Source organism: Hylobates moloch, unplaced genomic scaffold (genome assembly GCF_009828535.3).
Source record: "Hylobates moloch isolate HMO894 unplaced genomic scaffold, HMol_V3 SCAFFOLD_1, whole genome shotgun sequence".
NCBI classification, from domain to species: domain Eukaryota; kingdom Metazoa; phylum Chordata; class Mammalia; order Primates; family Hylobatidae; genus Hylobates; species Hylobates moloch.
In genome coordinates this window covers 9,198,464-9,224,263 of record NW_026652276.1, presented here as the reverse complement: position 1 = coordinate 9,224,263, position 25,800 = coordinate 9,198,464, and the positions used below count along the sequence as shown (strand labels likewise).

General features: G+C 48.3%; 3 protein-coding genes across 8 annotated transcripts in view; 2 read left to right on the top strand and 1 right to left on the bottom strand.

Annotated features, from left to right (window-relative positions):
* The first annotated feature begins 756 nt into the window (after positions 1-756).
* On the top strand, positions 757-9,166 carry CHRNG (cholinergic receptor nicotinic gamma subunit). The gene is made up of 12 exons (XM_032753824.1): positions 757-867; positions 1,057-1,196; positions 1,445-1,489; positions 1,666-1,775; positions 2,422-2,577; positions 3,474-3,571; positions 3,948-4,148; positions 4,341-4,455; positions 4,649-4,763; positions 5,434-5,647; positions 5,839-5,969; positions 6,582-9,166. Exons 1-12 carry the CDS (start codon positions 813-815, stop codon positions 6,753-6,755), a joined length of 1,554 nt encoding a protein of 517 aa, XP_032609715.1. The 5' UTR covers positions 757-812; the 3' UTR covers positions 6,756-9,166.
* On the bottom strand, positions 4,950-11,642 carry TIGD1 (tigger transposable element derived 1). The gene has a single exon (XM_032753820.2). It carries the CDS (start codon positions 10,931-10,933, stop codon positions 9,158-9,160), a length of 1,776 nt encoding a protein of 591 aa, XP_032609711.1. The 5' UTR covers positions 10,934-11,642; the 3' UTR covers positions 4,950-9,157.
* Positions 11,643-11,644: 2 nt separating this feature from the next.
* Positions 11,645-25,800, top strand: part of EIF4E2 (eukaryotic translation initiation factor 4E family member 2) — a 32,353-nt gene continuing 18,197 nt past the window's right edge. For 3 of the 6 annotated variants that reach the window (XM_032753837.2, XM_032753834.2, XM_032753830.2), the window contains exons 1-4: positions 11,645-11,795; positions 17,767-17,881; positions 19,240-19,374; positions 25,107-25,211. In XM_032753837.2, the coding sequence (XP_032609728.1) occupies positions 11,776-11,795; positions 17,767-17,881; positions 19,240-19,374; positions 25,107-25,211 (375 nt within the window). In that variant the 5' untranslated portion in view covers positions 11,645-11,775. Of the gene's footprint in view, positions 11,796-12,048; positions 12,270-17,766; positions 17,882-19,239; positions 19,375-25,106; positions 25,212-25,800 lie in introns of those variants that run through there. The other 3 variants (XM_058437286.1, XM_058437278.1, XM_058437263.1) reach the window with 2 other exon arrangements.

Sequence of the window (25,800 nt, the reverse complement as noted above, 5' to 3'; positions counted from 1 at the left end):
TGAGTGAGGGGGATGCTGAGTGAGGGGGATGCTGAGTGAGGGGGATGCTGAGTGAGGGGGATGCAGAGTGAGGGGGATGCCCAGTGGCAGGCCGAGATGGGTGGATCACTTGAGTTCAGGAGTTCAAGACTGGCCTGGTCAACATGGTGAAACCCTGTCTCTACTAAAAATACAAGAAAAAAAAAAAAGAAGAAAAAAAATTAGCCAGGCGTGTTGGCACGTGCCAGTAGTCCCAGCTACTCAGAAGGCTGAAGTAGAAGAATCGAGGTGTAGGTTGTAGTGAGCCAAGATCGCACCACTGCACTCCAGCAAAAAACACACAAACAAACAAACAAACCCTCGCATGCCTACCCAACAGCCTTCGCACCCACCCAAATCCTGACTCCCTGGAGGGAGTAGGAGGGAGTTCACCTCAACCCTCTCTAGAGCCGCTGTCAGGTTCCTCGGCGACCTGCCTTCCCTACCACACCCAGCTGGCCCTGGCTGTCCTTGGCCCCCATGTGGAACATGGAGGTGGGGCTGGGACAACTAAGCCCGAGTTGGGGCTGGAAGGTGGAAGTCTCTTTTGGGGCAGACGGCGCCCCTGTTCCCCTCTCCAGCCCAAGTAACCTGAGCCCAGCATTGTGTCCATCCTGGAACAGCTGACAAGGCTGTGGTCAGACAGCTGGTGGGGCTGGGCCAGGCTGGCCCGGCTGGCTGGGCTGGCTGGGGTGGGAGTGTAGGCTGTTATATGACACCCAGAGCCCATCTCTCTCTGCCCCAGACCTTGGAGCTGTTGTCCCACCCCTGTCACTGCAGACAGCTGAGGCGCCATGCATGGGGGCCAGGGGCTGCTGCTCCTCCTGCTGCTGCTGGCTGTCTGCCTGGGTGGGACACAAAGGAATCTCAGCCTGGGGAGTCCCAGAGCTGGGGTCCACAGCCTCAGGGGATGGAGGGTCTGAGGGCTATTGGGGCCTGCCCTGGATCCAGTTCCCTGAGTCCCCACTTCACACCCCCAGGGCCTCCCCGCTTTTTCCACCTCCAAGCTCCTGCTAGGCTCACGCTTGTCTATTGCAGGGGCCCAGGGCCGGAACCAGGAGGAGCGCCTGCTCGCAGACCTGATGCAAAACTACGATCCCAACCTGAGGCCTGCGGAACGAGACTCGGATGTGGTCAATGTCAGCCTGAAGCTAACCCTCACCAACCTCATCTCCCTGGTAAGCCGCAGGGTGGAGGAGGGCTCAGCGCACCAGGCCCTCGGACCTGCTGGGGATAGCATGGGGCGGCTCCAGCCACCAACAGGTTGGAGGGCCCTGCAGCGGACAGGCTGGGGTCTGGAAAACCCCCATGGTTGTGGGGGAGTACTATCAAGAGGCTGGGGGATGCTTGGCCCCATTGGTGGCCTGTGGGGACTGGCACTGAAGTCAGGGGCTGAGCCCTCCATACTGCACCCTTGCACCCCCAGAACGAGCGAGAGGAAGCCCTCACCACCAATGTCTGGATAGAGATGGTAAGAGGCCACCCTGCCACCCTCCTTCCATCAGGGGTCCCACCCCACCACCCCAAGGCCTCCTGAGAGTTGCCTGCCCCGTTCCTGCCTCTTCTGTCCTCTTGGGCTGGATGCCCACTCCTAGGGGTGTGGTGCAGCGGACAGCAGAGGCCTAGCAACTGCCCCTCCCCCTGCAGCAGTGGTGCGACTATCGCCTGCGCTGGGATCCGCGAGACTATGAAGGCTTGTGGGTGCTGAGGGTGCCGTCCACCATGGTGTGGCGGCCGGATATCGTGCTGGAGAACAAGTGAGGAGGCGGCACAGGCAGGGGTGTGGGGGACAAAGCACACAGGGTCTGGGCCCAGCAGAACAAGGGGGCTCTGAGAAAAGAGAAAGATGAGCAGAGGGTGCAAATCAGGCACCTGTGGGGCTAGGGAAGAACTGGATGGAGGAGGTGCCGAGGGCAGGGCCTTGGGTATGGCCTCTGACCCCAGGGCCAGCAGACCAGACCCTACGCCAGGCTCCATCTCCTCTGGGCTGGGCCACCTGGGTGGGCTGCTCCCTTCCCTGTAACACGGGGCCGCTGACGGGTCCTATAGAAGCTGGTGGGAGTCAACAAGACAGGCATGAAAAGTGCATCACTCGGGGGCTGGCACATGGTGTGGGCTTAACATGTTAGTCGCTATTATGACTATTATTATTATTATTAAAACTAGAGAAAGAGAAGCAGAAATTAGGAGGTGGTGCCTGAGGAAGTCTGTCTGGGGCGGGAGGTGGCAGGAGGATTGCTGGGGGGACCTAGTGGTCCGGGTGGGAACCAGTCAGGGGGTGACAGGCTGGTAGGGACTGATGTCCCCAGGCCCCTATCCACATGGGGCAAAGGGCTGGTCTGGGGCTGGGGTGTCAGGGGCTGAGCCCACAGCCTCGTGGCCTGGCCTGTTCTGTGCACACAGTGTGGACGGTGTCTTCGAGGTGGCCCTCTACTGCAATGTGCTCGTGTCCCCTGACGGCTGTATCTACTGGCTGCCGCCTGCCATCTTCCGTTCCGCCTGCTCTATCTCAGTCACCTACTTCCCCTTCGACTGGCAGAACTGCTCCCTTATCTTCCAGTGAGGCCATTTATTGGGGAGGATTAAGAGAGCTGCTCTCAGAGGGGCCTGGGCAGTGGTGGGGTAAGGCCTGGGCAAGGCTTCTGGCCTTGGCTCTGGCAGCACCTACAGGCCTGGCTCCATCTCCCCTGGGCCTCTGTGCCCATCTCAGGCTAAGACGCTTGAAAGTGCCCAAGCTCTCCCTGCTAAGCCCGAGTCCCCTCACTCATCCTCCTTTACTGCCTCAGTTTCCTCGTCTGTGCCCCAAGGGGAGACATTCACGCCTGGGGTGCGTGGGTGAGAAGGCACACATGCACACAAGATGCATGCCTGCGCACACACGAAACCACTGTACACTCCAGGCCCACAGGGAGGCGGGGCTGTCCTGTGAGAGAGGGGCCCTGGAAGGGAATCCAGCGGAAGCATGTATGCAACCAAGCCACCCCGGGGGTCTCTGGGTCTGTTTCCTCAAACCTAAGTGTGGGGAGGAGAGCCCGGGGGAGGGTTCTCCTGTATCTTAGAGGAGCAGTTTTTCCACAAGCAAAACTGGCAGGGAGACTCCCCTCCGTAGACACAGGGGTCCTCCTTAGGTAGGCATGTATTTTCTACATTGCCATCATCAGCCCCTCCTGCCAGACAGCAGTGGGAGAGACAAATGCAGAGTGACCCTGGGCCCATCAGCCAGGTGAGGGCCCTGCAGCCTCCTGGGCCTTCAACTCAATCTTCCTGACCCCAAAGAGCCCCAGGTCCCCCTGCTCTCCATATCTCACCACTGGGGTTTTACAGAGAACTCAGAAAGCATGGGGCTGCATTTTGTTGAAGCAAAGCTGCGCACACTTGTCCCCAGATGGTCATCCCCAGGCAGTCATGGCAGGTCTACCCACTCACATTTAGCCTCTTTCCTCTGTGACTCCCAGGTCCCAGACTTACAGCACCAATGAGATTGATCTGCAGCTGAGTCAGGAAGATGGCCAGACCATCGAGTGGATTTTCATTGACCCTGAGGCCTTCACAGGTAACCCCCACCTAAGGGCTCCCCAGGCAGCCTCATCCAGGGCTCCTGCTGGACCCAGCTATGGTCAAGGCTGGAGCAAGGTCAAATCCCTCCCATGTAACTCAAAATGAAAACTACAGCAAACCATAACATATGCTTTTTAAAACGTCCAACAAAGCTCTGACTTTCCTCATGATAATGACTCCAATTTTAGAAGAGGCTCGAGTATCCAATCTCCTACCCCACTTCTGTCCCTCAAGGGTGCCTCCCCTGCTGGTGCTCCTTAGGGCAAATGCTGCCCTTGCAGCTGGGTCACTCGGCTGCAGGGATCTGCCTAGCCCACACTTCCTGTGCCCACTCTTCCTGTGCCCACTAATGCCTGCCTGCCCGCCCGCAGAGAATGGGGAGTGGGCCATCCAGCACCGACCAGCCAAGATGCTCCTGGACCCAGCGGCACCAGCCCAGGAGGCAGGCCACCAGAAGGTGGTGTTCTACCTGCTCATCCAGCGCAAGCCCCTCTTCTACGTCATCAACATCATCGCCCCCTGTGTGCTCATCTCCTCCGTCGCCATCCTCATCTACTTCCTTCCTGCCAAGGGTACCTGGAGCCTATGGGAGGGAGCCGTCCAGTAGCACAGGGGATACCTGGGAGGCCAGGGTGGGCCCTACCTGGGGCACAGAGTGGCATTATGACCCAGGACAGAGGCAGCGGGCTACTTCTGGGGTAAGGGGTTCCTCTGTGGGTGGGGGAGGTAGGAACCTGCTCTAAGAACCTCTCGGTCACGGGTAGCTGGGGGCCAGAAGTGTACCGTCGCCATCAACGTGCTCCTGGCCCAGACTGTCTTCCTCTTCCTTGTGGCCAAGAAGGTGCCTGAAACCTCCCAGGCGGTGCCACTCATCAGCAAGTAAGGCTGGTCTTCATGCCCACCCGCCTAGCCCACTCTCCCTTCTTGGGAGCACGATGGCCTCCTGCACTGCCCTCTTGCCCTCCATCCACCCCACCATCCTCAATTCAGGAGGCCTGAGGGGGGCAGCCACTAAGGGTGGGGGTGGCATCATGGTATGGGCTGCCAGCTCCTGCCCACTCCACCCTGACAGGTATCTGACCTTCCTCCTGGTGGTGACCATCCTCATTGTCGTGAATGCTGTGGTTGTGCTCAATGTCTCCTTGCGGTCTCCACACACACACTCCATGGCCCGAGGGGTCCGCAAGGCAAGGACCCTCCCTGCCCACTTGAACATCCTGCTGCCCACTCCCCTACACCTCCCTCTCGCACGCCCCGGCCATACTCCTCACCTGTGGCATTCCACAGCGCACCCATCCTGGGTGTATCTGGAAGCATGGACCAAAATCGATTACAGTAATACAGTAATGAAATTGCTTCCTGGGTGCCAGGGATATTACAAATGTTAATGTATTTCACCTTCATAAAACCCATATCGTCTCCAGTTACAGATGAGGACATTGAGGCGCAGAGAGGTTAAGTAACCTGCCCAAGAAAGTGCACTACAAAGTCGAAAAAGCAGGAGTCTGCCAGGGCAGTGTGATTCCAGTCTGTGTGATCTGTAACCCACCTGCAGCCTTCAGCTTGGGCCCTTGGTGCACATGCAGATTCCCAGGCCTGCCCCAGGCATTCTCGGCCAGAATAGCATCAGGGTTGGGGGCAGGAGTCTGTGTTTGTCACAAGTGCCCTGGTGATTCTGATGCGCACTGAAGTTTGGGGACCCAGGCTCGTGTCCAGTACAGAAAGCTTTACCAAGGCCACATCACTGCCCCGATATGCTGCCTCCACGGTCCCTAGCAGCACAAGCCCTTCACGCCAGCCTCCAGCTTCTGCTCTGAAGCTCGGCCTGCTGCCCTAGTGAAGCCACCCCCTCTCTAGGTGTTCCTGAGGCTCTTGCCCCAGCTGCTGAGGATGCACGTTCGCCCGCTGGCCCCGGTAGCTGTGCAGGACACCCAGTCCCGGCTACAGAATGGCTCCTCTGGATGGTTGATCACAACTGGGGAGGAGGTGGCCCTCTGCCTGCCTCGCAGTGAACTCCTCTTCCAGCAGTGGCAGCGGCAAGGGCTGGTGGCGGCAGCGCTGGAGAAGCTAGGTGAGACACAGCAGGTGTGCCTGGGGACAGTCCTCCCCTGGGACCCCAGCTGGGGAGCCAGGCACAGCAGATGAGTGCTGGAGAAGTGCCCAGGTCAGGGAGAGAGGAGCTGGGGTCCCTAAGGAGAGGCCGTCTTCTCTGCCTGTTTCTCCTCCATTCTACTCCCAAACCTTATCCTTTCTCTTTACCAGAGAAAGGCCCAGAGTTAGGGCCGAGCCAGTTCTGTGGCAGCCTGAAGCAGGCTGCCCCAGCCATCCAGGCCTGTGTGGAAGCCTGCAACCTCATTGCCCGTGCCCGGCACCAGCAGAGTCACTTTGACAATGTAAGCTGAGTCAGGGTGGGGTGGAGGTGGAGTGAGTACCTGGGCTTGGACCTGTGATAGAGACAGGATGAGTGGGGTGGCCAAGATAGGGCAGTGGGATGGAAAAACAGGAGGCTGGGCGCAGTGGCTCACATCTGTAATCCCAGCACTTTGGGAGGCCGAGGCGGGTGGATCACCTGAAGTCAGGAGTTTGAGACCAGCCTGGCCAACATGGCAAAACCCTATCTCTACCAAAAATACCAAAAATTAGCTGGGTGTGGTGGTGGGCACCTGTATTCCCAGCTACTCAGGAGGCTGAGGCAGGAGAACCTGGGAGGCGGAGGTTGCAGTGAGCAGAGCCGAGATCGCACCACTGCACTCTGGCCTGGATGAAACAGTGAGACGTGAGACTCCGTCTCAAAAACAAAAAAAGAAAGAAAAAGGAACAGGGGCAGGGGGGACACCTCAGGGCCAGGGGGCCATGGAATTAGCCACCAGTTGGGACCTGGACATAGGTAAGAAGGGCCCCAGGAAATGGAGACATGGGCCTGCTGGAAGCCCAAGGATGAGAACAGGACCCAGGGAAGACCTGGTGCCACCGCTGGTTATCCCACACCTGCCTCCCACCCTCAGGGGAATGAGGAGTGGTTCCTGGTGGGCCGAGTGCTGGACCGCGTCTGCTTCCTGGCCATGCTCTCGCTCTTCGTCTGTGGCACGGCTGGCATCTTCCTCATGGCCCACTACAACCGGGTGCCGGCCCTGCCATTCCCTGGAGATCCACGCCCCTACCTGCCCTCACCAGACTGAGCCAACCAACCACTGCGGGGCATGTGGGAGTCACACGCGTGGGTCACACTGAGTCTTATCAGCCACGTTCTCCTACTGAGGTCCTAAGTGTGCTCTTTGGGAAGTGCCTTTCAGGGCTGTGTGAGCCAAACGGCCCTGAGAAAAGCTGGGGAAAGAGTCTGAGCTGGAGTCCGGGAGTGGTTGGGGGTAGGCTGTGGTTAGAGTGTGCTGCTGCAGTCAGCATGAACGCGGGATTGGCTAGCTCACCCTGGCACCAGCCACCCCTCCACTCAGTGCACTCCCCTCACTTAGGCAAAGCATTATCCATTCCCATCAGTCTGAAGCCCGAAGGACTGTTTTGTATAATACCTTCGGACTTGGGACTGGCTCCCCTTTTACAAGTTCTCCCTGAAAGAGGGCAGTCACGAGAGGTGTGAAGAGTAGCAGCCGATGCTCTCTCCAAAGCAGGGCAGCAGCCCATGCCCATGCCAGCTGGCATCTCCCCCGCCATGCCCTCTGGATACAATAAGCACCCAATTCTCAACAGCCCCAGTGGCCTTTCCATTCATGTGCATTTTTCTGCCACTGACCACAAGATGATTTCCTGAGTTTAGTAATCCTCTTTTTTTTTTTTTAGTTTTTGATGTGTTGTTGTTGTTGTTTTGTTTAGTTTTGAGACAGAGCCTCACTCTTGTCATGCAAGCTGGAGTGGAGTGGCATGATCACGGCTCACTGCAGCCTCAACCTCCGGGGCTCAAGCAAGGCTCCTGCCTCAGCCCCCCAAGTAGCTGGCACCACAGGCATGCACCACTACACCCAACTGCTTTTAAATTTTTAGTAGAGATGAGGTTTTGCTATGTTGCCTAGGTTGGTCTTGAACTCCTGAGCTCAAGTGATCCTCCCACTTGAGTCTTGGGATTACAGGCATAAGCCACTGTACCTGGCCTCCTTTTAAATTAAGAGCTCCTCACAGCAGTATGGACAAGCAAGAGTCATTATTCCCCGTGTTATATAGGCAAATTGAGCCTAGAGTAAGAAGGACTCCACACAACACTGGTGGTTAAACAAGGGTTGAAGTCCAGAATTCCTGACTCTGACCCAGTCTGACACTCTAACATTCTACGGCCTGAAAAACAGGCCCTTCTTCCCGAAGGATGGTTAAGACAAGGAAGAGCTAGGCAAGACGAGGTGTGGAGTTAACAGACAGCCACTGAGCTCTTCATTCCAGGAGGAGACTTTGACTGGCCTCCCTTGACCCCACTAATCAGGTAGTAAGGCAATAAGCTGGGGTCTTCCTAGGGGAGAGGCAAGGTCCTGCTCTGAGATTACAGCCAGCACACGAGTTCGGCTGGTAACCAGGGGACACCCTTGGGCAAGTCACCTATGCTCCCCGAGCCTGTTCCCTCATCTGTAAATAAGGTGCAAAAAATAATCCATTCCTGGCCAGGTGTGGTGGCTCACACCTATAATCCCAGCACCTTGGGAGGACAAGGTGGGTGGACTGCTTGAGCTCAGGAGCCCAGGAACCCAGAAAGCCAGCCTGGGCAACATGGGGACACCCGGTCTCTATCAAAAAACACAAAACTTAGCTGGGCATGGTGATGTACGCCTGTAGTCCCAGTTACTCGGGAGGCTGAGGTGGGAAGATCGCTTGAGTCCAGGAGGTCTAGGCTGCAGTGAGCTGTGATCATGTGACTGCACTCCAGCCTGATGACACAGTAAGACCCTGTCTCAAAAACAAAAAAAATTACAAAACTAAAAAAAAAAAAAAGTGAAAGTGCCACATAAAGGCCTGACAACAGGATATGCTGGCAGGAGGGGACCTTGGAAATATGCCCTCCCTCCAAGCACAGGATTGCTGTCTTTGGGATTCAATCACCAGCAAGTTCATTTTATTTACTCCAGTGTGAGTCTGTGTCTGTGCATGCATAGTGTGTTTGAAGCAAGTGCAGAGTCAGAGCTCTCGAGTCCTAGAGGAGTTAGGGAGAGTGGGGAAGAACTTCAATCAGGGAGGGAATCTGATGACAGTGGGACCATTTCAGGTTCCCATCAGCCCCTTACTAGCCGTGTATCTGGCACAAGTCTCTCAACCTCTCTGAAAGCCTCAGAGGGCAGAGGATTGGCTCCTTGTACACAATAAGCACTCAGAGGTTAACATTAGCTGCCATTACTATAGGTTACGGTCTCATGGGATCCATACAGCAACCTAAGGAGGTAGGTCGAGGCGTACCTCAAAGATATTGCAGGTTCAGTTCCAGACCAACGTAAGAGAGCAAGTCACATGAATGGTCTTGGTTTCTCAATGCATATAAAAGTTATGTTTACACTATACTGTAGACTAGCAAGAGTGCAATAGCATTGTCTAATAAAACAATATACATACCTAAATTTAAAAATACTTTATTGCTACAAAATGCTAATGATCAATCTGAGCCTTCGGTGAGTCGTACTCTTTTTGCTGGTGGAGGGTCTTGCCTCGAGGTTGACGGCTGCTGACTGATCAGGGTGGTGGCTGCTGAAGGTTGGGGTGACTGTGGCAATTTCCTAAAATAAGACATCAGTGAAGTTTGTCGCATCAGTTGACTCTTCCTTTCATGAAAGATTTCTCTGTAGCATGCGATGCTGTTTGACAGCATTTTGCCCACAGTAGAGCTTCTTTCAAAATTGGAGTCAATCCTCTCAAACCCTGCTGCTGCTTTATCAACTAAGTTTATGTAATATTCTAAATCCTTTGTTGTCATTTCAACAATGTTCACGGCATCTTCACCAGGTGTAGATTCCATCTCAAGAAACCACTTTCTTTGCGCCTCCATAAGAAACAACTCCTCATCTGTTAAAGTTTTATCATGAGATTGCAGCAATTCAGTTACATCTTCAGGCTCTACTTCTAATTCTAGTTCTCTTGCTATTTCCACCACATCTGCACTTACTTCCTCCACTGAAGTCTTGAACCCCTCATAGTCATCAATGAGGGTGGGAATCAACTTCTTCCAAACTCCTGTTAATGTTGACATTTTGACCTCCTCCCATGAATCACGAATGTTTTTAATGGCATCTAAAATGGTGAATCCTTTCCAGAAGGTTTTCAATTTGCTTTGCCCAGATCCATCAGAGACATCACTATCCATGGCAGCTAAAGCCTTATGAAATGTATTTCTCAAATAATAAGACTTGAAGGTCGAAATTACCCCTTGATCCATGGGCTGCAGAATGGATGTTGTGTTAGCAGGCATGAAAACAACATTAATCTCCTTGTACATCTCCATCAGAGCTCTTGGATGACTAGGGGCATTGTCAATGAGCAGTAATATTTTGAAAGGAATCTTCTTTTCCGAGCAGTAGGTCTCAACAGTGGGTTTAAAATATTCAGTAAACCATGCTGTAAACAGATGTGCTGTCATCCGGGCTTTGCTGTTCCATTTATATAGCACAGGTAGAGTAGATTTAGTATAATTCTTAAGGGCCCTAGGATTTTCAGAATGGTAAATAAGCATTGGCTTCAACTTAAAGTCACCAGCTGCATTAGCCCCTAACAAGAGAGTCAGCCTGTCCTTTGAAGCTTTGAAGCCAGGTACTGACTTCTCCTCTCTAGCTATGAAAGTCCTAGATGGCATCTTCTTCCAATAGAAGGTTGTTTCATCTACATTGAAAATCTGTTGTTTAGTGTAGCCACCTTCGTCAACTATCTTAGCTAAAGCTTCTGGATAACTTGCTGCAGCTTCTACATCGGCACTTGCTGCTTCACCTTGTGCTTTTATGTTATGGAAACGGCTTCTTTCCTTAAACCTCATGAACCAACCTCTGCTAGCTTCAAACTTTTCTTCTGCGGCTTCCACACCTCTCTCAGCTTTCATAGAGTTGAAGAGAGTTAGGGCTTTGCTCTGGATTAGGCTTTGGCTTAAGGGAATGTTGCGGCTGGTCTGATCTTCTATCCAGACCACTAAAACTTTCTCCATATCAGCAATAAGGCTGTTTTGCTTTCTTATCATTCGTGTGTTCATTGGAGTAGCACTTTTAACTTCCTTCAAGAACTTTTCCTTTGCATTTACAACTTGGCTAACTGTTTGCCGCAGGAGGCCTAGCCTTCGGCCTATCTCGGCTTTTGACATACCTTCCTCACTCAGTTTAATCATTTCTAGTTTTTGATTTAAAGTGAGAGACGTGCGACTCTTCCTTTCACTTGAGCACTTAGAGGCCATTGCAGAGTTATTAATTCGCCTAATCTCAATATTGTTGTGTCTCAGGGAATAGGGAGGCCCAAGAAGAGGGAGAGAGACGGGGAACAGTCTGTGGGTGGAGCAGTCAGAACACACACAACATTAAGTTGGACGTCTTATAAAAGACGCTGTATGTGGCACCCCAAAACAATGACAATAGCATCATCAAAGATCACTGATCATAGATCACCATAACAGACACAGAAATCATGAAAAAGTTTGAAATATTTTGAGAATTACCAAAATGTAACACAGAGACACGAAATGAGCACATGCTGTTGGAAAAATGGCGCTGATACAATTGCTGGACTCAGGGCTGCCACAAACCCTCCATTTGTTTTCAGAAAGCCCTATCTGCGAAGCGTAATAAAACGAGGTATGCCATAGTACAGTGGCGGCGCCGCCGACAAAGGAAAGCCTGGGGGAGGTCAAGAGAGATACCGGAGAGTGCGTCCCGCACTGGAGGAAGAGGAAGGTTTTTACCAAGCAGCGAGTCCAGAGCCCGCGCTGTCAACGACGCGGTGCTGCCTTTTTTCCGAGCCGCTGCGGGAGGGGGCCAGGACACGCTCCCTTAGGAGAGCGGACGGGTCACAAGGACCTGGGCAGAGACGGAGCTTAAGCCAGCAGCCACCTCCGCCACTGAGACCAGCCCTCTGCGCAGCCGCCCTGGGCTGGCGTCCCGAGATAGCCGCTCCCAAACCGGGCCTGCGCGCCGAAGTTCCGCTGCGACCCGCGCAAAACCGGAAGTACCCGGGCCCAAGGCTGAGGGACCCGGTGAAGCGGAAGTCACTCCCTGAGGCAGTGGCGACAGCGGCGGCGAGAGGATGAACAACAAGTTCGACGCGTGAGTGGCTCGTGGCCGCCCCCGGGGCCCCTTCCCCGAACAGTTCTCCCGCGCCCGCCCCCGCTGGGGCTGGGGCGGCGCAAACCCTGCGGCACCGGCTTCCCTGCCGGGATCCGGCTGCGGCCGAACCTGGCCTGGGCTGGCGGGGAGGAGGGGGCTGGGGAGCAATGGATACCGGGGTCCCAGAGACCCCAGGGCCGTCCGAACCGAGGGCGAAGAGCTGGGCCCGGGGGAGGGGTGGCTGTGCCACCCGGTAGGGGGAGATTTTCGGACGCCCCGCCCTGGTGGATGCGGATTGCTTGCGACGTGGAGGGGTGGGGACCCCGGCGGTTTGGGTGTTTCCGCAGTCTGGCCGCGCTGCCTCTGAATCCAGCTTTCCCCACACACTCCCTCTCCCCTCTGAGCCTCAGTTTTCTCATCTGCAGAGTGGGGACGGTAACACCCTTTGTCGTAGAGTTTGGAGGATGCAATGAGGTAATGTGGCTGCTGCCCTCGACGCGGTGGAAGGCTGGCTTAGGAATTATCTTCCTGAGACTCTTCTTACTTTCTTTCTCCTCCACCTCCCGTTCCCGTCTTCCAACACACTCGCCAAGACCTACGTATACTTGTTGCCCTCTCCTGCCCGCTCCGGTTTCTAGTTTCAGCATCAGTTTGGAGGTACAGAGAGAAAATGCAGAAGTATTTTTATTTATCCCCCTCCAAGGATTGTATCTTGAGGTAGAATATGTTCCTTCCTCTCTTCTAGTAGTCTAGCAAATCGACTGTCTCTTCATCTGAAAACCTGGATTTCTAGTCCCAGATTCACCACTTACCATCTGTTTGACTGTAGAAAAGTTACCCAGCCTCTAAGCCATTGTTGCTCAAACCACATTAGTGGCTAGTACCCTGCTGCCACACCGGGGTGTGATAAGGGTCAAATCACACTCAGCAATGCTTAAAGATACTTGTGAACATTGCTAACTATTGCGATATAAACTAAAGTGGAATTACTATTAGTTTAGGTTATGATCTAGTGCTTTTGATGGGAAATTGGGGTTTTTCTAATACAGAGAGTACTGTGCAAATTCAGGGAATACTGGATTTCCAACACTGCAGGCAAGTAGGTCCTCAGGAATGTTTTCTGGTTGCTAAGAGGTCTCTGCTACTTGAGAAGGTCTTTGCCCGACCTCTTCTCTGTCCTGCTGTTTAACTGAGCCTATCCCTCTACGAACCTCTCCCCCACTGCCGCCCCATTTCATCTCTATTGTAAACCCTGCAACACCTAGCTCCAGATCCAAATCCTGCCTCAGTGGAGCTTTCTGGAACCCTTATACCCCTTCCTCCACTGATTTGAACAAATAAAATTTCATCCTAAGAAGACATCTTATGGGTCATCTAGCTCAAACCTACCCAAATCATTTGGGAGTCTGCAGTAAGAATGGTAATAATGGACTTCCACAGGGATCTTGCTAGGTATTTTTCATATATATATTTTTTTTGAGACAGAGTCTCGCTGTGTCACCCTGGCTGGAGTGCAGTGGTGTGACTACAGCTCACTGCCCACTCGACCTCCCGGGCACCAGCAATCCTCCCATCTCAGCCTCCAGAGTAGCCGGACTACAGGCGTGTGCCACCCTACCTGGCTAATTTTTTTGTATTTTTTGTAGAGACGGGGTTTCACCATGTTGCCCAGGCTGATCTCGAACTCGGGCTCAAGAGATTCACCCACCTTGCCTCCTAAAGTGCTGGGATTACAGGCATGAGCCACCACCCCCAGCCTCATATATTATTTCTACTCTAACAATTCTGTGAAGGGGATCTTGTTATCTCCTTTCACAGATGAGGAAAGTGAGACTCTGAGGTTAAGGAATGCCCAAGACAAAGGAAGGGCTATCCCAGGTTTGTTGTGTAACCTTGGTTCAAGCACCTTTTGAGAAAAATTAAACTTGCCCTTTTTTTTTTTCTTACCTCTTCTATGATTGAAGAAGCTGGGTCATTTTAATTACTTTGAATTATTAACTATTGTATTGAGCCAAAATCTTTAAACATCTGCCCTCTAGCATTGCAGGGAAAAAAAAGAAAAGCTTTCATTTGAAATTAGCAATTGAAAACAGCACTCCTGCCCCTAGTTTTATTTTTTTATGTTGTGTTTCATTCAGAAATTCTGCGGTGTTTAGGCCATTGCTGCATATTTGGAGTCTTTACCACATTGCTCTCTTTACTAATCTGCACTCTTCACCACATTGCTCTTAAGGACATGTTCCAGTTTGCCAGAATCCTTCTAGATGTCCAGTGTCTGGAGCTGAGTACAATAGTATATAATCTAATGGGCTCATATTAAAGATTAGCTCTAATCTCCGTTACTGTATGGACTCCTCTGAATGAAACCTTTGATTGTAATTGCTTTTGTGGAGAGGAGGTAGATCTATGAAGTCCTTAGATCGCATTGCCATTGATCCTATTGATATGTAAAAACCTAAGATGCTTTCACAAAAACTGCAGTCCTGACTTAAACATAGTTTTCAGATCTAGACAAATGTACTTGATTTTGTCCACATTCTACATCATTTGCTTTTTATTCGATATCATTAACTTTGGGCCCATTCCTAACTATTGTCTAAACCACTTATTTGGCACTCATTGCTTTGATTCTATAGACCCATTCATTAAACGGAGATTTGTTTTATGCCACTGTCTGATGGTGGGGGTATAAAGATGAATTGAACCAAGGTCCTGCCCACAAGGTATTGGTCTAGTTCAGAGGGTGAGGAAATACCTGGGCAGAAGCTTAGCAAGCTAACTAAAGTGCCTCTCAGTCTGGGCAGCCTCAGAGTTGCTATCTGCCTGAGTTTAGGGAGCACTGACTTTTCAGTCTGAGTTGTATCTTGACTCAAATCCAGCTTGAAGCTGGGAAGAGTAGCTTGTAAGATTTGCCTTAAATGTAGGCTTAGAGGGCAGAGTGGTTGGTTAGTTCCACCCTCAGGTGGTAAAAGCACTAGATATAGGTCCATTAGGGTTCCCATTTACTGTCTTAGAAAGGCGCCCTAAGTGGTCCAGGGGTCACAGGAGCATTGTTTCTTCTCTGACAACTATTTTTGTTAGTTTTTTCTCTGTTTCCTGGTAGTGATCAGCAGCAAAACCACTAAAAAGAAAGGAAGGTATATACTTTTCTTGGGGCTAGCAAAAACAAGATGCTGGGATGACTGTACCCCTCTTCAACCAAGATCTAAATGCAAGGGACCCCAGAGGCTATAGTGGGAGTTGGAAGCTAAGAAGAGAGGAAAAGGGTTTGCATCCCAGGGGTGTGTCCTAAAGAGGAGAGTTGTCCTGGGCCTAAGCAGAAGAACCTTTGAGATGTTCTTGATCAGGAGACAGAACTGGCCATGAGAGTATAGCTGGAACAAGTGCAAACATTTATATGGGGAAGTTCAGAAGAGGAGACCCCAACTCAGCCTAGGTTGGAAGAGGTTAGGAAATGTTTCCAAGAGAAAGTGGCCCTCGATCTGAGTCCTGTAGGACAAGTTAACTAGGCAAAGAAGGACTTCTTGAGGAGAGACCACATGATGAGCATAACAGAAGGATAAAATTGGGGCACCAAAATTAGGGTGATACAACTGGAGTGAAAAGAGTTTGTTGGGACCAGGAAGGAGATGATATTGGGACATGTGAGCAGAGCAGGGGCCGTTGCACCATGCTGAGGCGTGGGTATATCTGTGTACCTTTTCTCCTCAGCTAGGTCCTTGGGGACAAGCACTCTGATAGCTCATACACACCACAGATGCTTGGTAGATGTTGGTAATTTTTAATCTGTAGATCTTGTGTGCTAGACAGGCTCCTTTTGAAAAGGAAACCAAATGTTTAATAAAGGGGAAGGGAATATCATAAGCACAGATGATGGTCTCCTGGAAGTCCAGGGAGGCTGAATAAAAGCCAGAAAGTGGTAGCATTAGCAGCAAAATGAAACTCCCCTCCATTTTCTCTGCTCATCTGCTCCATTCTCTTATCTCATACTGGCTTTCTTTGCTTTTGCTCATTGTCTTAATTGTCTCAGGGCTTTTCTTGCATGGGGCCCATATGGCTGCCCCAGCTCCTGAGTCTATGATCTTTCATCTCCTGGATGAAACGCTGAGGGGAGGAATCTGCTCATATTTTTGAGCAAGGCTCTGGGGCATAGGTTATTGCCCAGGCTGGACTGCCCTTTGGTCAGGTGACCTTCCTAGTTGTGTCTTGACCAGGGTAGGGATGGGAAGGTTCATGGCACAGGGCATAACCTCCTGAGTATATCCTGCAGCTAGGGCTGTGAAATGGGCAGAGCAGGCACCCCAACATGTGACTAGCTCATTCATTCTAATATTTATTGGGTACTTTTAATGTACTAGGCACTGGGGATTCATGGGCAAAAAAAACCAGACTACAAATACAAAGTACCCTGCAACGTGTTTATGTATCTGCATAGGATAGTATCTGAATTATAATTGGAGCATTTCTAGTACCATTCTTGAGAACTGCCTAATTTCATTTGACCACACATACAGTTATTGGGGTGAGAAAGATGATTGGAGAGAAGATGTGTGATGAGTTAATGGTCCAGCCCTAGAATAAATGGCTTTCTTATTGTCTTTGCAAACTCACCTTCCATTTATCTTTTTGTCAGGATCCAGTGATTTTTAGGTGTACCTGAAAGCCTTGAGGTAGTTTGACTGCTCATGAAAGGGTAATCCCTAAAGTTCGTTTGACTCTGTGCTTATGAAGCAAGAACACATTTATTCTTTCTTTCAGTCGTTTATTTTTCCTTTTGGTTTACCATTTATTCATCATCTTCTAGTGCTGCATATTAAGGCAACATCTTGCCCTGGGTGCTGGAGATACCGAGATGAAGTAAGACACTGCTCTAAGGGAACTCTCTCTCTAGTAGGAAAAGCAGACATGGGAGGAATGGTGTCCAGACCGAAGGGGTGGTGTTTGCAAATGGCACTGATACGGCAATATAGATTGCTAGAGGAGGAGGATCCTGACTGGCAGGAGTCAGATTCTAGAGGATCTTAGATTTTGCTGTACTTTATCTTAGAGGGTAGGCATCAAAAAGCGAGGGACAGTTGAAAGTTTAAAGCATGGAAGTTAAAAGTCAGATTTGCACTTAAAAAGATAATGCTAGTGAAAGGATGGATAGAGAGTGAGAGATTTGTGTCAGGAAGACCATTGAGGAATTTATTATATGATTGACGTGTCAGAAGAAGAGGGCCTAAACTAAAGTAGTGACAGTGGGTGTAGAAGAGGTGGTAAGGAGAAGTGGCAAAGCAGATAGTACGTTTTTAACCTTCATTTGAAATGTCAAAGCATTAGAGACTCTTCTCATTTTTTACTCCATTTTTGGCAGGGAAAACAATCCCTTAAACTGTATACCTTAAGCATTCCCTTTAACTGGTTCTTTGTGTGGCTTTTTAGAAAACTGAAAGACAGCCGGGCGCGGTGGCTCACGCCTGTAATACCAGCACTTTGGGAGGCCGAGGCGGGCGGATCACGAGGTCAGGAGATCGAGACCACCCTAGCTAACACGGTGAAACCCCGTCTCCACTAAAAATACAAAAAATTAGCCACGCGAGGTGGCGGGCACCTGTAGTCCCAGCTACTCGGGAGGCTGAGGCAGGAGAATGGTGTGAACCCCGGGGGGCGGAGCCTGCAGTGAGCCGAGATCGTGCCACTGCACTCCAGCCTGGGCGACAGCGAGACTCTGTCTCAAAAAAAAAAAAAAAAAAAAGAAAACTGAAAGACAGTGTTTTGTGGAGTTCAAAAGTTAGCTGATGGGTGTTTCGTTTTTGTTTAATCCTCCTAATTTGCCTGTCTGTGTTATTTTGCCCTTCTCACATCTCAGGGCCTGAATTTGAGTGACTTTGTGTTGGTTGCATTAGTAGTTGATATGACCTGGTGGCTTTGTTAGGTAAGCAAGTATTGACTTCGTCACAGAATTGTATTGTGTTGCCTTTCCATTCAGTTTGAAAGATGATGACAGTGGGGACCATGATCAGAATGAAGAAAACAGCACACAGAAAGATGGTGAGAAGGAAAAAACGGAACGAGACAAGAATCAGAGCAGTAGCAAGAGAAAGGTGAGTGTTGGCTGCACAGATGTAGTTGCCTTTGAACTTGAGACTTTATTATCTTGTGGAATCTGTTTATCTGGAAGATACCAGATTAACTTGATGGCATCCTGTGTTGGAATATCTGACTTTGTTCTCAGAAAAACATTGTGCAATCATTGACGTTCATTTTCGGACCTAGAACTTTTCTCTTGCCACAGAATCTTGAGATGCTGCCTTGCTCTCAACATTCTCCTAGCCTGAGATGGAGGAGATGAGCCCTGGAGCTTAATAAGGCTGTTAGCTGCTTCATAAGCCACGACCGAGTGTTTCAAATCCTACATACCCCTTGAAATTGTAGACAGTTTAGTCAGCAATAGTCTAAGGTGAAAGTGACTTGGAAAAGGGAAAACTTAGGGAATGAGAGAGAGAGAGATCAATTTTTTCCTTGAAATATCAAAGCAGGCTGGGTGCCGTGGCTCATGCCTGTAATCCCAGCACTTTGGAAGGCCAAGGTGGGCAGATCATTAGGTCAAGAGATCGAGACCATCCTGGCCAACATGGTGAAACCCCGTCTCTACTAAAAATATAAAAACTAGCTGGATGCTGTAGCACGTGCCTGAAGTCCCAGCTACTGGGGAGGCTGAGGCAGGAGAATTGCTTGAACCCAGGAGGCAGAGGTTGCAGTGAGCTGAGATCGCGCCACTGCACTCCAGCCTAGCGACAGAGTGAGACTGCGTTTCAAAAAAACAAACAAAAAAAGAAATATCAAAGCAATCACTGATTCATTTATTCTACAATATTGAGTAACTCTCCAAGGGGCAAGCCATTTTATGCTAGATGCTCAGAGGGCACAAAGGTGAATGAGACTGTGGAAGGGGCTTACCTTTAATAGTACCAATAGTAACAATACTGACATCTGTTGCACAAGTACTCTGTGCCAGGCACTGTGCTCAGCATTGTATATCCACTGATTCATTTGATCCTCTCAGCAGTATTGTGAGATGGTTGTTATTATTTTCCTCATTTTGCAGGTAAGAAGATGAGGCACAGACAGGTTAAGTAACTTGACAGTGATGAATCTCATAGAGGAGGTAGTGCTTGGACTGGGCATATGCTGAGATAAGATACAAACACGAATACCTATTATATGAGGGAGAAAGTTACAAAGGCCATAAGAACACAGGTGAAGTGTTACAGGAATTTAGAATCAGTTAACCACTGAGGAAATGTGCTGTGTAAGCAGAATCTTGGGCACACTGCAGGTAGTCGAGGTTGTATATCCTTTTTTAATTGTGGAGGTGGTAAGGATTGACACTGCAAAATGTTCTCTCAGTCTCAGACCATGTGACAAATGACCAGGACTAACACACCTTCTTTACTTCTAGGCTGTTGTCCCTGGACCGGCAGAGCATCCCCTGCAGTACAACTACACTTTTTGGTACTCCAGGAGAACCCCCGGCCGTCCCACGAGCTCACAGAGCTATGAACAGAATATCAAACAGATTGGCACCTTTGCCTCTGTGAGTTCTTGGTGGATTAATGGAGTGTGCCTTGACAGTTCGTTCATGCCTGTATTGATATGATGTTTATTTACCTTCCTAGTAACCTATTTAAGATTCTGGTTTTCTTAATTGACTGACCTGAGTCTCTGGAGTCAGATTTGTTCATTCTTAGGTTTCTCACTAGATATCCATGGTTAGCATGTAGGTATCAACAAATGCGAGAATTGTAGAGTTGATCAGAAGGGCATAATACAAAAGAACAGATTTGGGTTTTTTATTTTTATTTTTTAATTGAGACAGAGTCTCTTGCTCTGTCTCCCAGGCTGGAATGCAGTGGTATGATCTCGGCTCATTGCAACCTCCGCTTCCTGGGTTCAAGCAGTTCTCCTGCCTCAGCCTCCTGAGTAGCTGAAATTACAGGCGTGTGCCACCACGTCCAGCTAATTTTTGTATTTTTAATAGAAACGGGGTTCCACCATGTTGGCCAGGCTGGTCTGGAACTCCTGACCTTAGGTAATCCACCCGCCTTGGCCTCCCAAAATGCTGGATTACAGGAGTGAGCCGCTGCACCTGGCCCTGTTTTGTTTGTTTTTTAAGTATATATTTATGGAGTCCTTACTAAGTTCAAAGTGTCATGAATACAGAAGTTTATAATACATGGTGTCTATCTTCATGAAGTTTGACAGTAAAGTGAAAAATTTTGAAAGTTTTGTATTTAAGAACCTCCCATTAGGGTTTTGGCTGTGTTAATGATTATGCATAAAATATTTTTTTCCTGTGTTCAGAAAGAAAATGAAATCTCTAATAATTACTTTTGTGGGTACTGTTAGAGAGCCCAGACTGTCTCATCTCTCTCCCAGGTGACTTGGTTTGTGTACCCCAAGAATCCATCTGCAACTAACACCACTCTAGTTGAACAAAGGTTATTATGTACCCAGTATGTGCTGTACATTCAATCTCTGGGCAGACTCAAATGTGGGGTTTGTCATTTTCTTGAAATTGGTGAAGTATTAGTCCTGTTTAAAATGCAGAAACTAGAAAAGAATACTCCAGTAGGAAATACTACAACAAACTGCTAAGGAGGAAGGACATATAATACATACTTTATTTGTATAATTTCCTTCCAACATTATGATAGCCCTATGAGGTCAGTGCTATTATCCATATTTTACAAATGAGGAAAGTAAAACTTGGGTTAAGTATCTGATCTAAAGTCTCAAGTTATGGTGGGGCACGGTGGCTTATGCCTGTAATCCCACCACTTTGGGAGGCTGAGGTGGGAAGATTGTTTGAGCCCAGGAGTTTGAGACCAGCCTAGGCAACGTGATGAGACCCTGCCTCTACAAAAAAAATTTAAAAAATTAGCTGGCTTGGAGAAAAGGGGAGCATTAAAAAAAAAAAAAAAAAAAAAAAAACAACGCTGGCCATGTTGGCATGCACCTGTGGTCCCAACTACTCAGGAGGCTGAGGCAGGAGGATCAGTTGAGCCCAGGAGGTTGAGACTACAGTGAGCCATTTTTTTGCCACTGCACTCTAGCCTGGGCAACAGAGATAGACCCTGTCTAAAAAAATTTTTAAATTCTCCAATCAGTCATAATTCACTGGATTAAGTCGAGGAGCCAGTATAATTGAAACTCAGGTACAGAAGCTTCCAGATAGCTGAACACATGGAGGTGCCTGGAGGGTGTTGTGCCTAGAGGGGACATAGAAGCTCCCTGAACCTTCCTCCATACCTTCCCACATACCTTGCCCTACACATCTCTTCATCTGTATCCTTTGTTTATAATAAACCAGTAGTGTAGGGTACCAAGACCATAACTGGGGAAAGAATCGTCTTTTCAACAAACAGTGCTGAGACAACTGGATTTCCAGGTGCAGAAGAATGAATTTGCATTCCTTCCTGACACCATACACAAAAAGTAACTAAAAATGGATCATAGACCTAAATGTAAGAGCTAAAATTATAAAATTCTTAGAAGAAAATATTAGTAAATCTTAATGACCTTAGGTTAGGCAAAGCCTCCTTAAATAATACACTAAACGCACAAGGAGCAAAAGATTAAATACTTGGCTGGGCGTGGTGACTCACGCCTATAATCCTAGTATTTTGGAGGCCAAGGCAGGAGGATGACTTGAGCTCAAGTTTGAGACCAGCCTGGGCAACATAGTGAGACCCCATCTCTACAGGATTTCATCAAAATTCAAAACTTTTCTGCTTCAAAGGACACTATCAAGAAAGTGAAAAGCTGGCCTACAAAATGGGAGAAAATACTGCAAATCATATCTAATACTTGTATCTAGAATACTCTTACAACTCAGTTATAATCTGCTTAATATGAAATCAACATCATGACTATGCTGAGCTGATAAAATTTCAGCCTAAAGCTGAAAGATCTTACTTAGTTCGCCAGTGCTATCTTAGAATCGGCAAACTTAGGGGTTTTTGAAATAATAAACTAGCTTGTGCACTGGTTCATACTTGGTTCAATAAATGCTTGTTGAATGAATTCAAGGCCCTAGTAGGCTTCTAAAAGGAATGAAGGCACAGATCCTGTCCTTGCAGAAATAAGATGTGCCCAGGAATTTCTAATACAGGGTAGACAATAAGTGATACTATGGGAAAGGCATGTAGAGTGTTCTTGGAGTTTGGAGGAAAGAAGGAATTGATTCCAGTTTGAGGAATACTGCCTTGGAAGAGATGGGTTTAAGATTGATTTTAAAGAATTTGGCCAGGCCTGGTAGCTCATGCCTGTAATCCCAGCACTTTGGGAGGCCAAGGTGGGAGGATCGCTTGAAGCCAGGAGTTCAAAACCAGCCTGGGCAACATAGTGAGATCTTATCCCAAAAAAAGATTTTTTTGGAGTAATTATGCATACTTCTTGCATTTTTATTTCCCTCTTGTGGAAAAAAAAAAAGCATATAAGAATATACCCAAATTGTACAAGGAGGGTTTTTCTTTTCTTTCAGTGTATGTGTTAAGGAGTGGTTTATCATCAGGACTATCTTGGGTTAAGGCTTCATCCGTGCTCACTGGATGTGTGACAGTATTTAAAGTCTGTCATTTTGACTCTGTAGGTCTGGACCTGAAAAATAGAAATAAAGTCTGTCATGTAATTCAGGTCATTAGGAAATGGCTCACAATATTAAATGCATCACAGATAAATAATTACATTATGAATCCTTTTATCAAATTGAAAGCAGTGTTTCCCAGTGATTCTTAGCCTAATCATTAACAACATTGAAAAGTTCTTGAAGTCAGGGTGACTAGGAAGGCATCATCTTGAAATGGAAAGAGCACTGGACTTGGTAATCAGAGTTCACCTATTCTGATGCTTGACCCTCTCGGTTAGAGCAACTCAGTCCTGAAACTTTTCTCAACTATAAAACAAGTTGTTGAGATGATTTCTGAGGTCCTTTCTGCACCTCATATTCTGAGTCTGTGAATGCTTATTTTTTTTTTGTTTCAATTAGAACTGTCAAATCTTTTAAAGTTTAATAATATTTCTCAGGCCAGGCACAGTAGCTAATGCCTGTAGTCCCAGCACTCTGGGAGGCCAAGGAGGGAGGATCACTTGAATCCAGGACTTCAAGACCAGCCTGGCAACAGGGTTAGACTTCATCTCTACAAAAAAAAGTAAAAAAAATAGCTGGGCATGGTGGTGCCCACTTGTGGTCCCAGCTACTCAGGAGGCTGAGGCAGGAGGATTGCTTGAGCCTGGGAGGTCAAGGCTGCAGTGAGCCATGATTACACTGCTGCACTCCAGCCTGGGTAACAGAGCAAGACCCCATCTCAAATGATGAATGAATGAATGAATGATAGTCTCGAGCTATTTAACTTCATCTCTCTTATGGTTTGCATATAAGATTGTGCAGTGGGGCTGGGCGCGGTGGCTCACGCCTGTAATCCCAACACTTTGGAAGGCCGAGGCAGGTGGATCACCTGAAGTCAGGAGTTCGAGACCAGCCTGGCTGACATGGTGAATGGTGAAACCCCGTCTACTAAAAATACAAAAATTAGCCGGGCATGGTGGTGTGTGCCTGTAGTCCCAGCTACTCGGGAGGCTGAGGCAGGAGAATCGCTTGAACCCAGAAGGCAGAGGTTGCAGTGAGCTGAGGCAAGGCTGCACCATTGCACTCCAGCCTGGGCAAAAAGAGCAAAACTCCATCTCAAAAAAACAAACAAAAAAAGATTGTGCAGTTTAGTTGTAAGATTGGGGAGACCAAACTGTTAAAGTGATTATTGACTGGGGAACTGGAGATGGTTGGCATACTTTGTCCTCACCTTTCAGTTCCTTATTCACAATGAGCCACTAGTGGGTGTACTTGGTTCTATTGGGTATATGTGGTTTTATTCAACTATGTTAGGGTGGATAAAAGTTTAGATTATTGCCGATTGTATTCGTATGACAATTTACTATTCCAAGTCACTATATGCAGCTAAGCTTAGCAGTTGCTGAGTATAAAGCACTGCCTTGAAGCCCTATAGATGGCGTTAGTTCTGACTTCTTTTTAACATGTAAGATGCATCACATGTTCTTGTGCCAGAGAGGAACTAAAGGGACAGCCATTTCACACAGTGTAAGGTTGATTTCTCCTTAGGTGCTCCCCAAATCTAGAAGTATGACCTGAGTCTTTGTCTGCTCAATACCCATTGTGAGCTCCATAGTTGTGGTATCTTGCTGTATGTTGATTTAGAGCCTGCTCAGCAGGTTGGCAGATATCAGCTATTTCTCATCGGAATGTTCCATGTTTTCTCTTTCCTCCTAAAGTGTGCCTCTTCACTGGCCAGTACTTACTAGGTATCCTCTGTAAATAAGGAAATAATCTTTCCTATCAAGACACTAATGAGCCTGTAGTCCCAGCTACTCGGGAGGCTGAGATAGGAGGATCCCTTGACACCGGGAGTTAGAGGCTGTGATGAGCTGTGGTCATACTGCTGCACAGACCCTGTCTCTTTTTTTTTTCTTTTTTTTAAGGAGGGGGGGTGACACTAATGAGAAAAACGGGACTACTGTGATGAATACAAATAAGCATATACTTGATGGAAAAATATAAATCTAGTTTTTTCACGGGATTGTGAAGGAATGGCAAGGAGAAACATAATTTTTCTAGCTAAGAAGAGGGCCTTAAACCCTAGCTATGAGAAGCTAAGTCCTGTATGATTTTGGATTGGCCTGGACTTAGCAACAGCACCATGATGTAGAGTGGTATGTGTGGTACATGTGGTTGATTCTATCACTTATGCTTAGTAACTAAACAGGTCTAAGAGGTATTTCATTCAGCAAATGCTATATTTGCCAGTTAATCTTTGATCAGTAAGTGATTTGGTTCTAAAAAATGCATTCAGGCTGAGGCTGTGTGACACTTAATATACCTCCAGGCTAAAGAGTTTCCATTTTGCAAAAACCTGGTCCACTGCACGTGATGACTACCCTGCAGCTTGAGTGGGAGAGTGCGTATTAACATGGTTTCACCAACTAAAGCTCCTGGCTGAGGCTTGCATTTCTCACCAAAGATTTTATTCTTGTATTGCCAATGTTACATTTTTTCTTTTGTCAAACTAGATGATATGCTTTTCCTCTAATATGTCTTCCCTCACAGTGCCACACATGAAAATGAGTCCTCTGAAAAGGACAGCCTGTAGTATAGTGTCTACCATGCTTATGTTCTTAACTAAATCTCAACCTTGGGATGCATTCAAAGAAAAATGAAAGGCACATCTTTTTTACTCTGGGGTCTTCTCTCTGCAGGTGGAGCAGTTCTGGAGGTTTTATAGCCACATGGTACGTCCCGGGGACCTGACAGGCCACAGTGACTTCCATCTCTTCAAAGAAGGAATTAAACCCATGTGGGAGGTAAGGAGTAATGGCTTCTGACTGCTTTTTTGAACAAGTTTGGGTTTTTTTGTTTTGTCTGTTAGCCCAGCCAAAGTTAAAAGTATTTTAAAGTCTTCTCTCAAAACTGCATCACTCTCCAGTATATCCTTGGAACCCGAGCCTCTAGAGAAATGCACTGATGCCATTTTTTGTCTTTGTGGGTTGGTGCTGGGTGTTTTTTAAAGACTGTTTTATGACTAAAATGGTATTAGAACATTAAAGGATTTTTGTTTTCAGTTGCCTTTATCCTTATAGAACTTGTTTGTGTGTGTGTGTGTGTAATATTTTTACATAGTACACATATGATTAAAGTGGGTAAGAAAATAAGTTTAAAGGCAGTAACTGGAGACCTAGAACTGTTTGCAGAGCCAGTGTTCGGCTGCACCCTGGTGTAATGCATCTTCTATTCTGATGCCATGGCATTTTTCGAGAAGACAAATGTGGTCACATCCACGCCAGCCATCTTACACAGCTCCTCATTGCTCACATGATCTTGCACCTCATTTACCTTTCAAGCCTCATCTCCCGCCATCTCTAAATCTTCCCTTTCCTGCGGGTGGACCCTCCT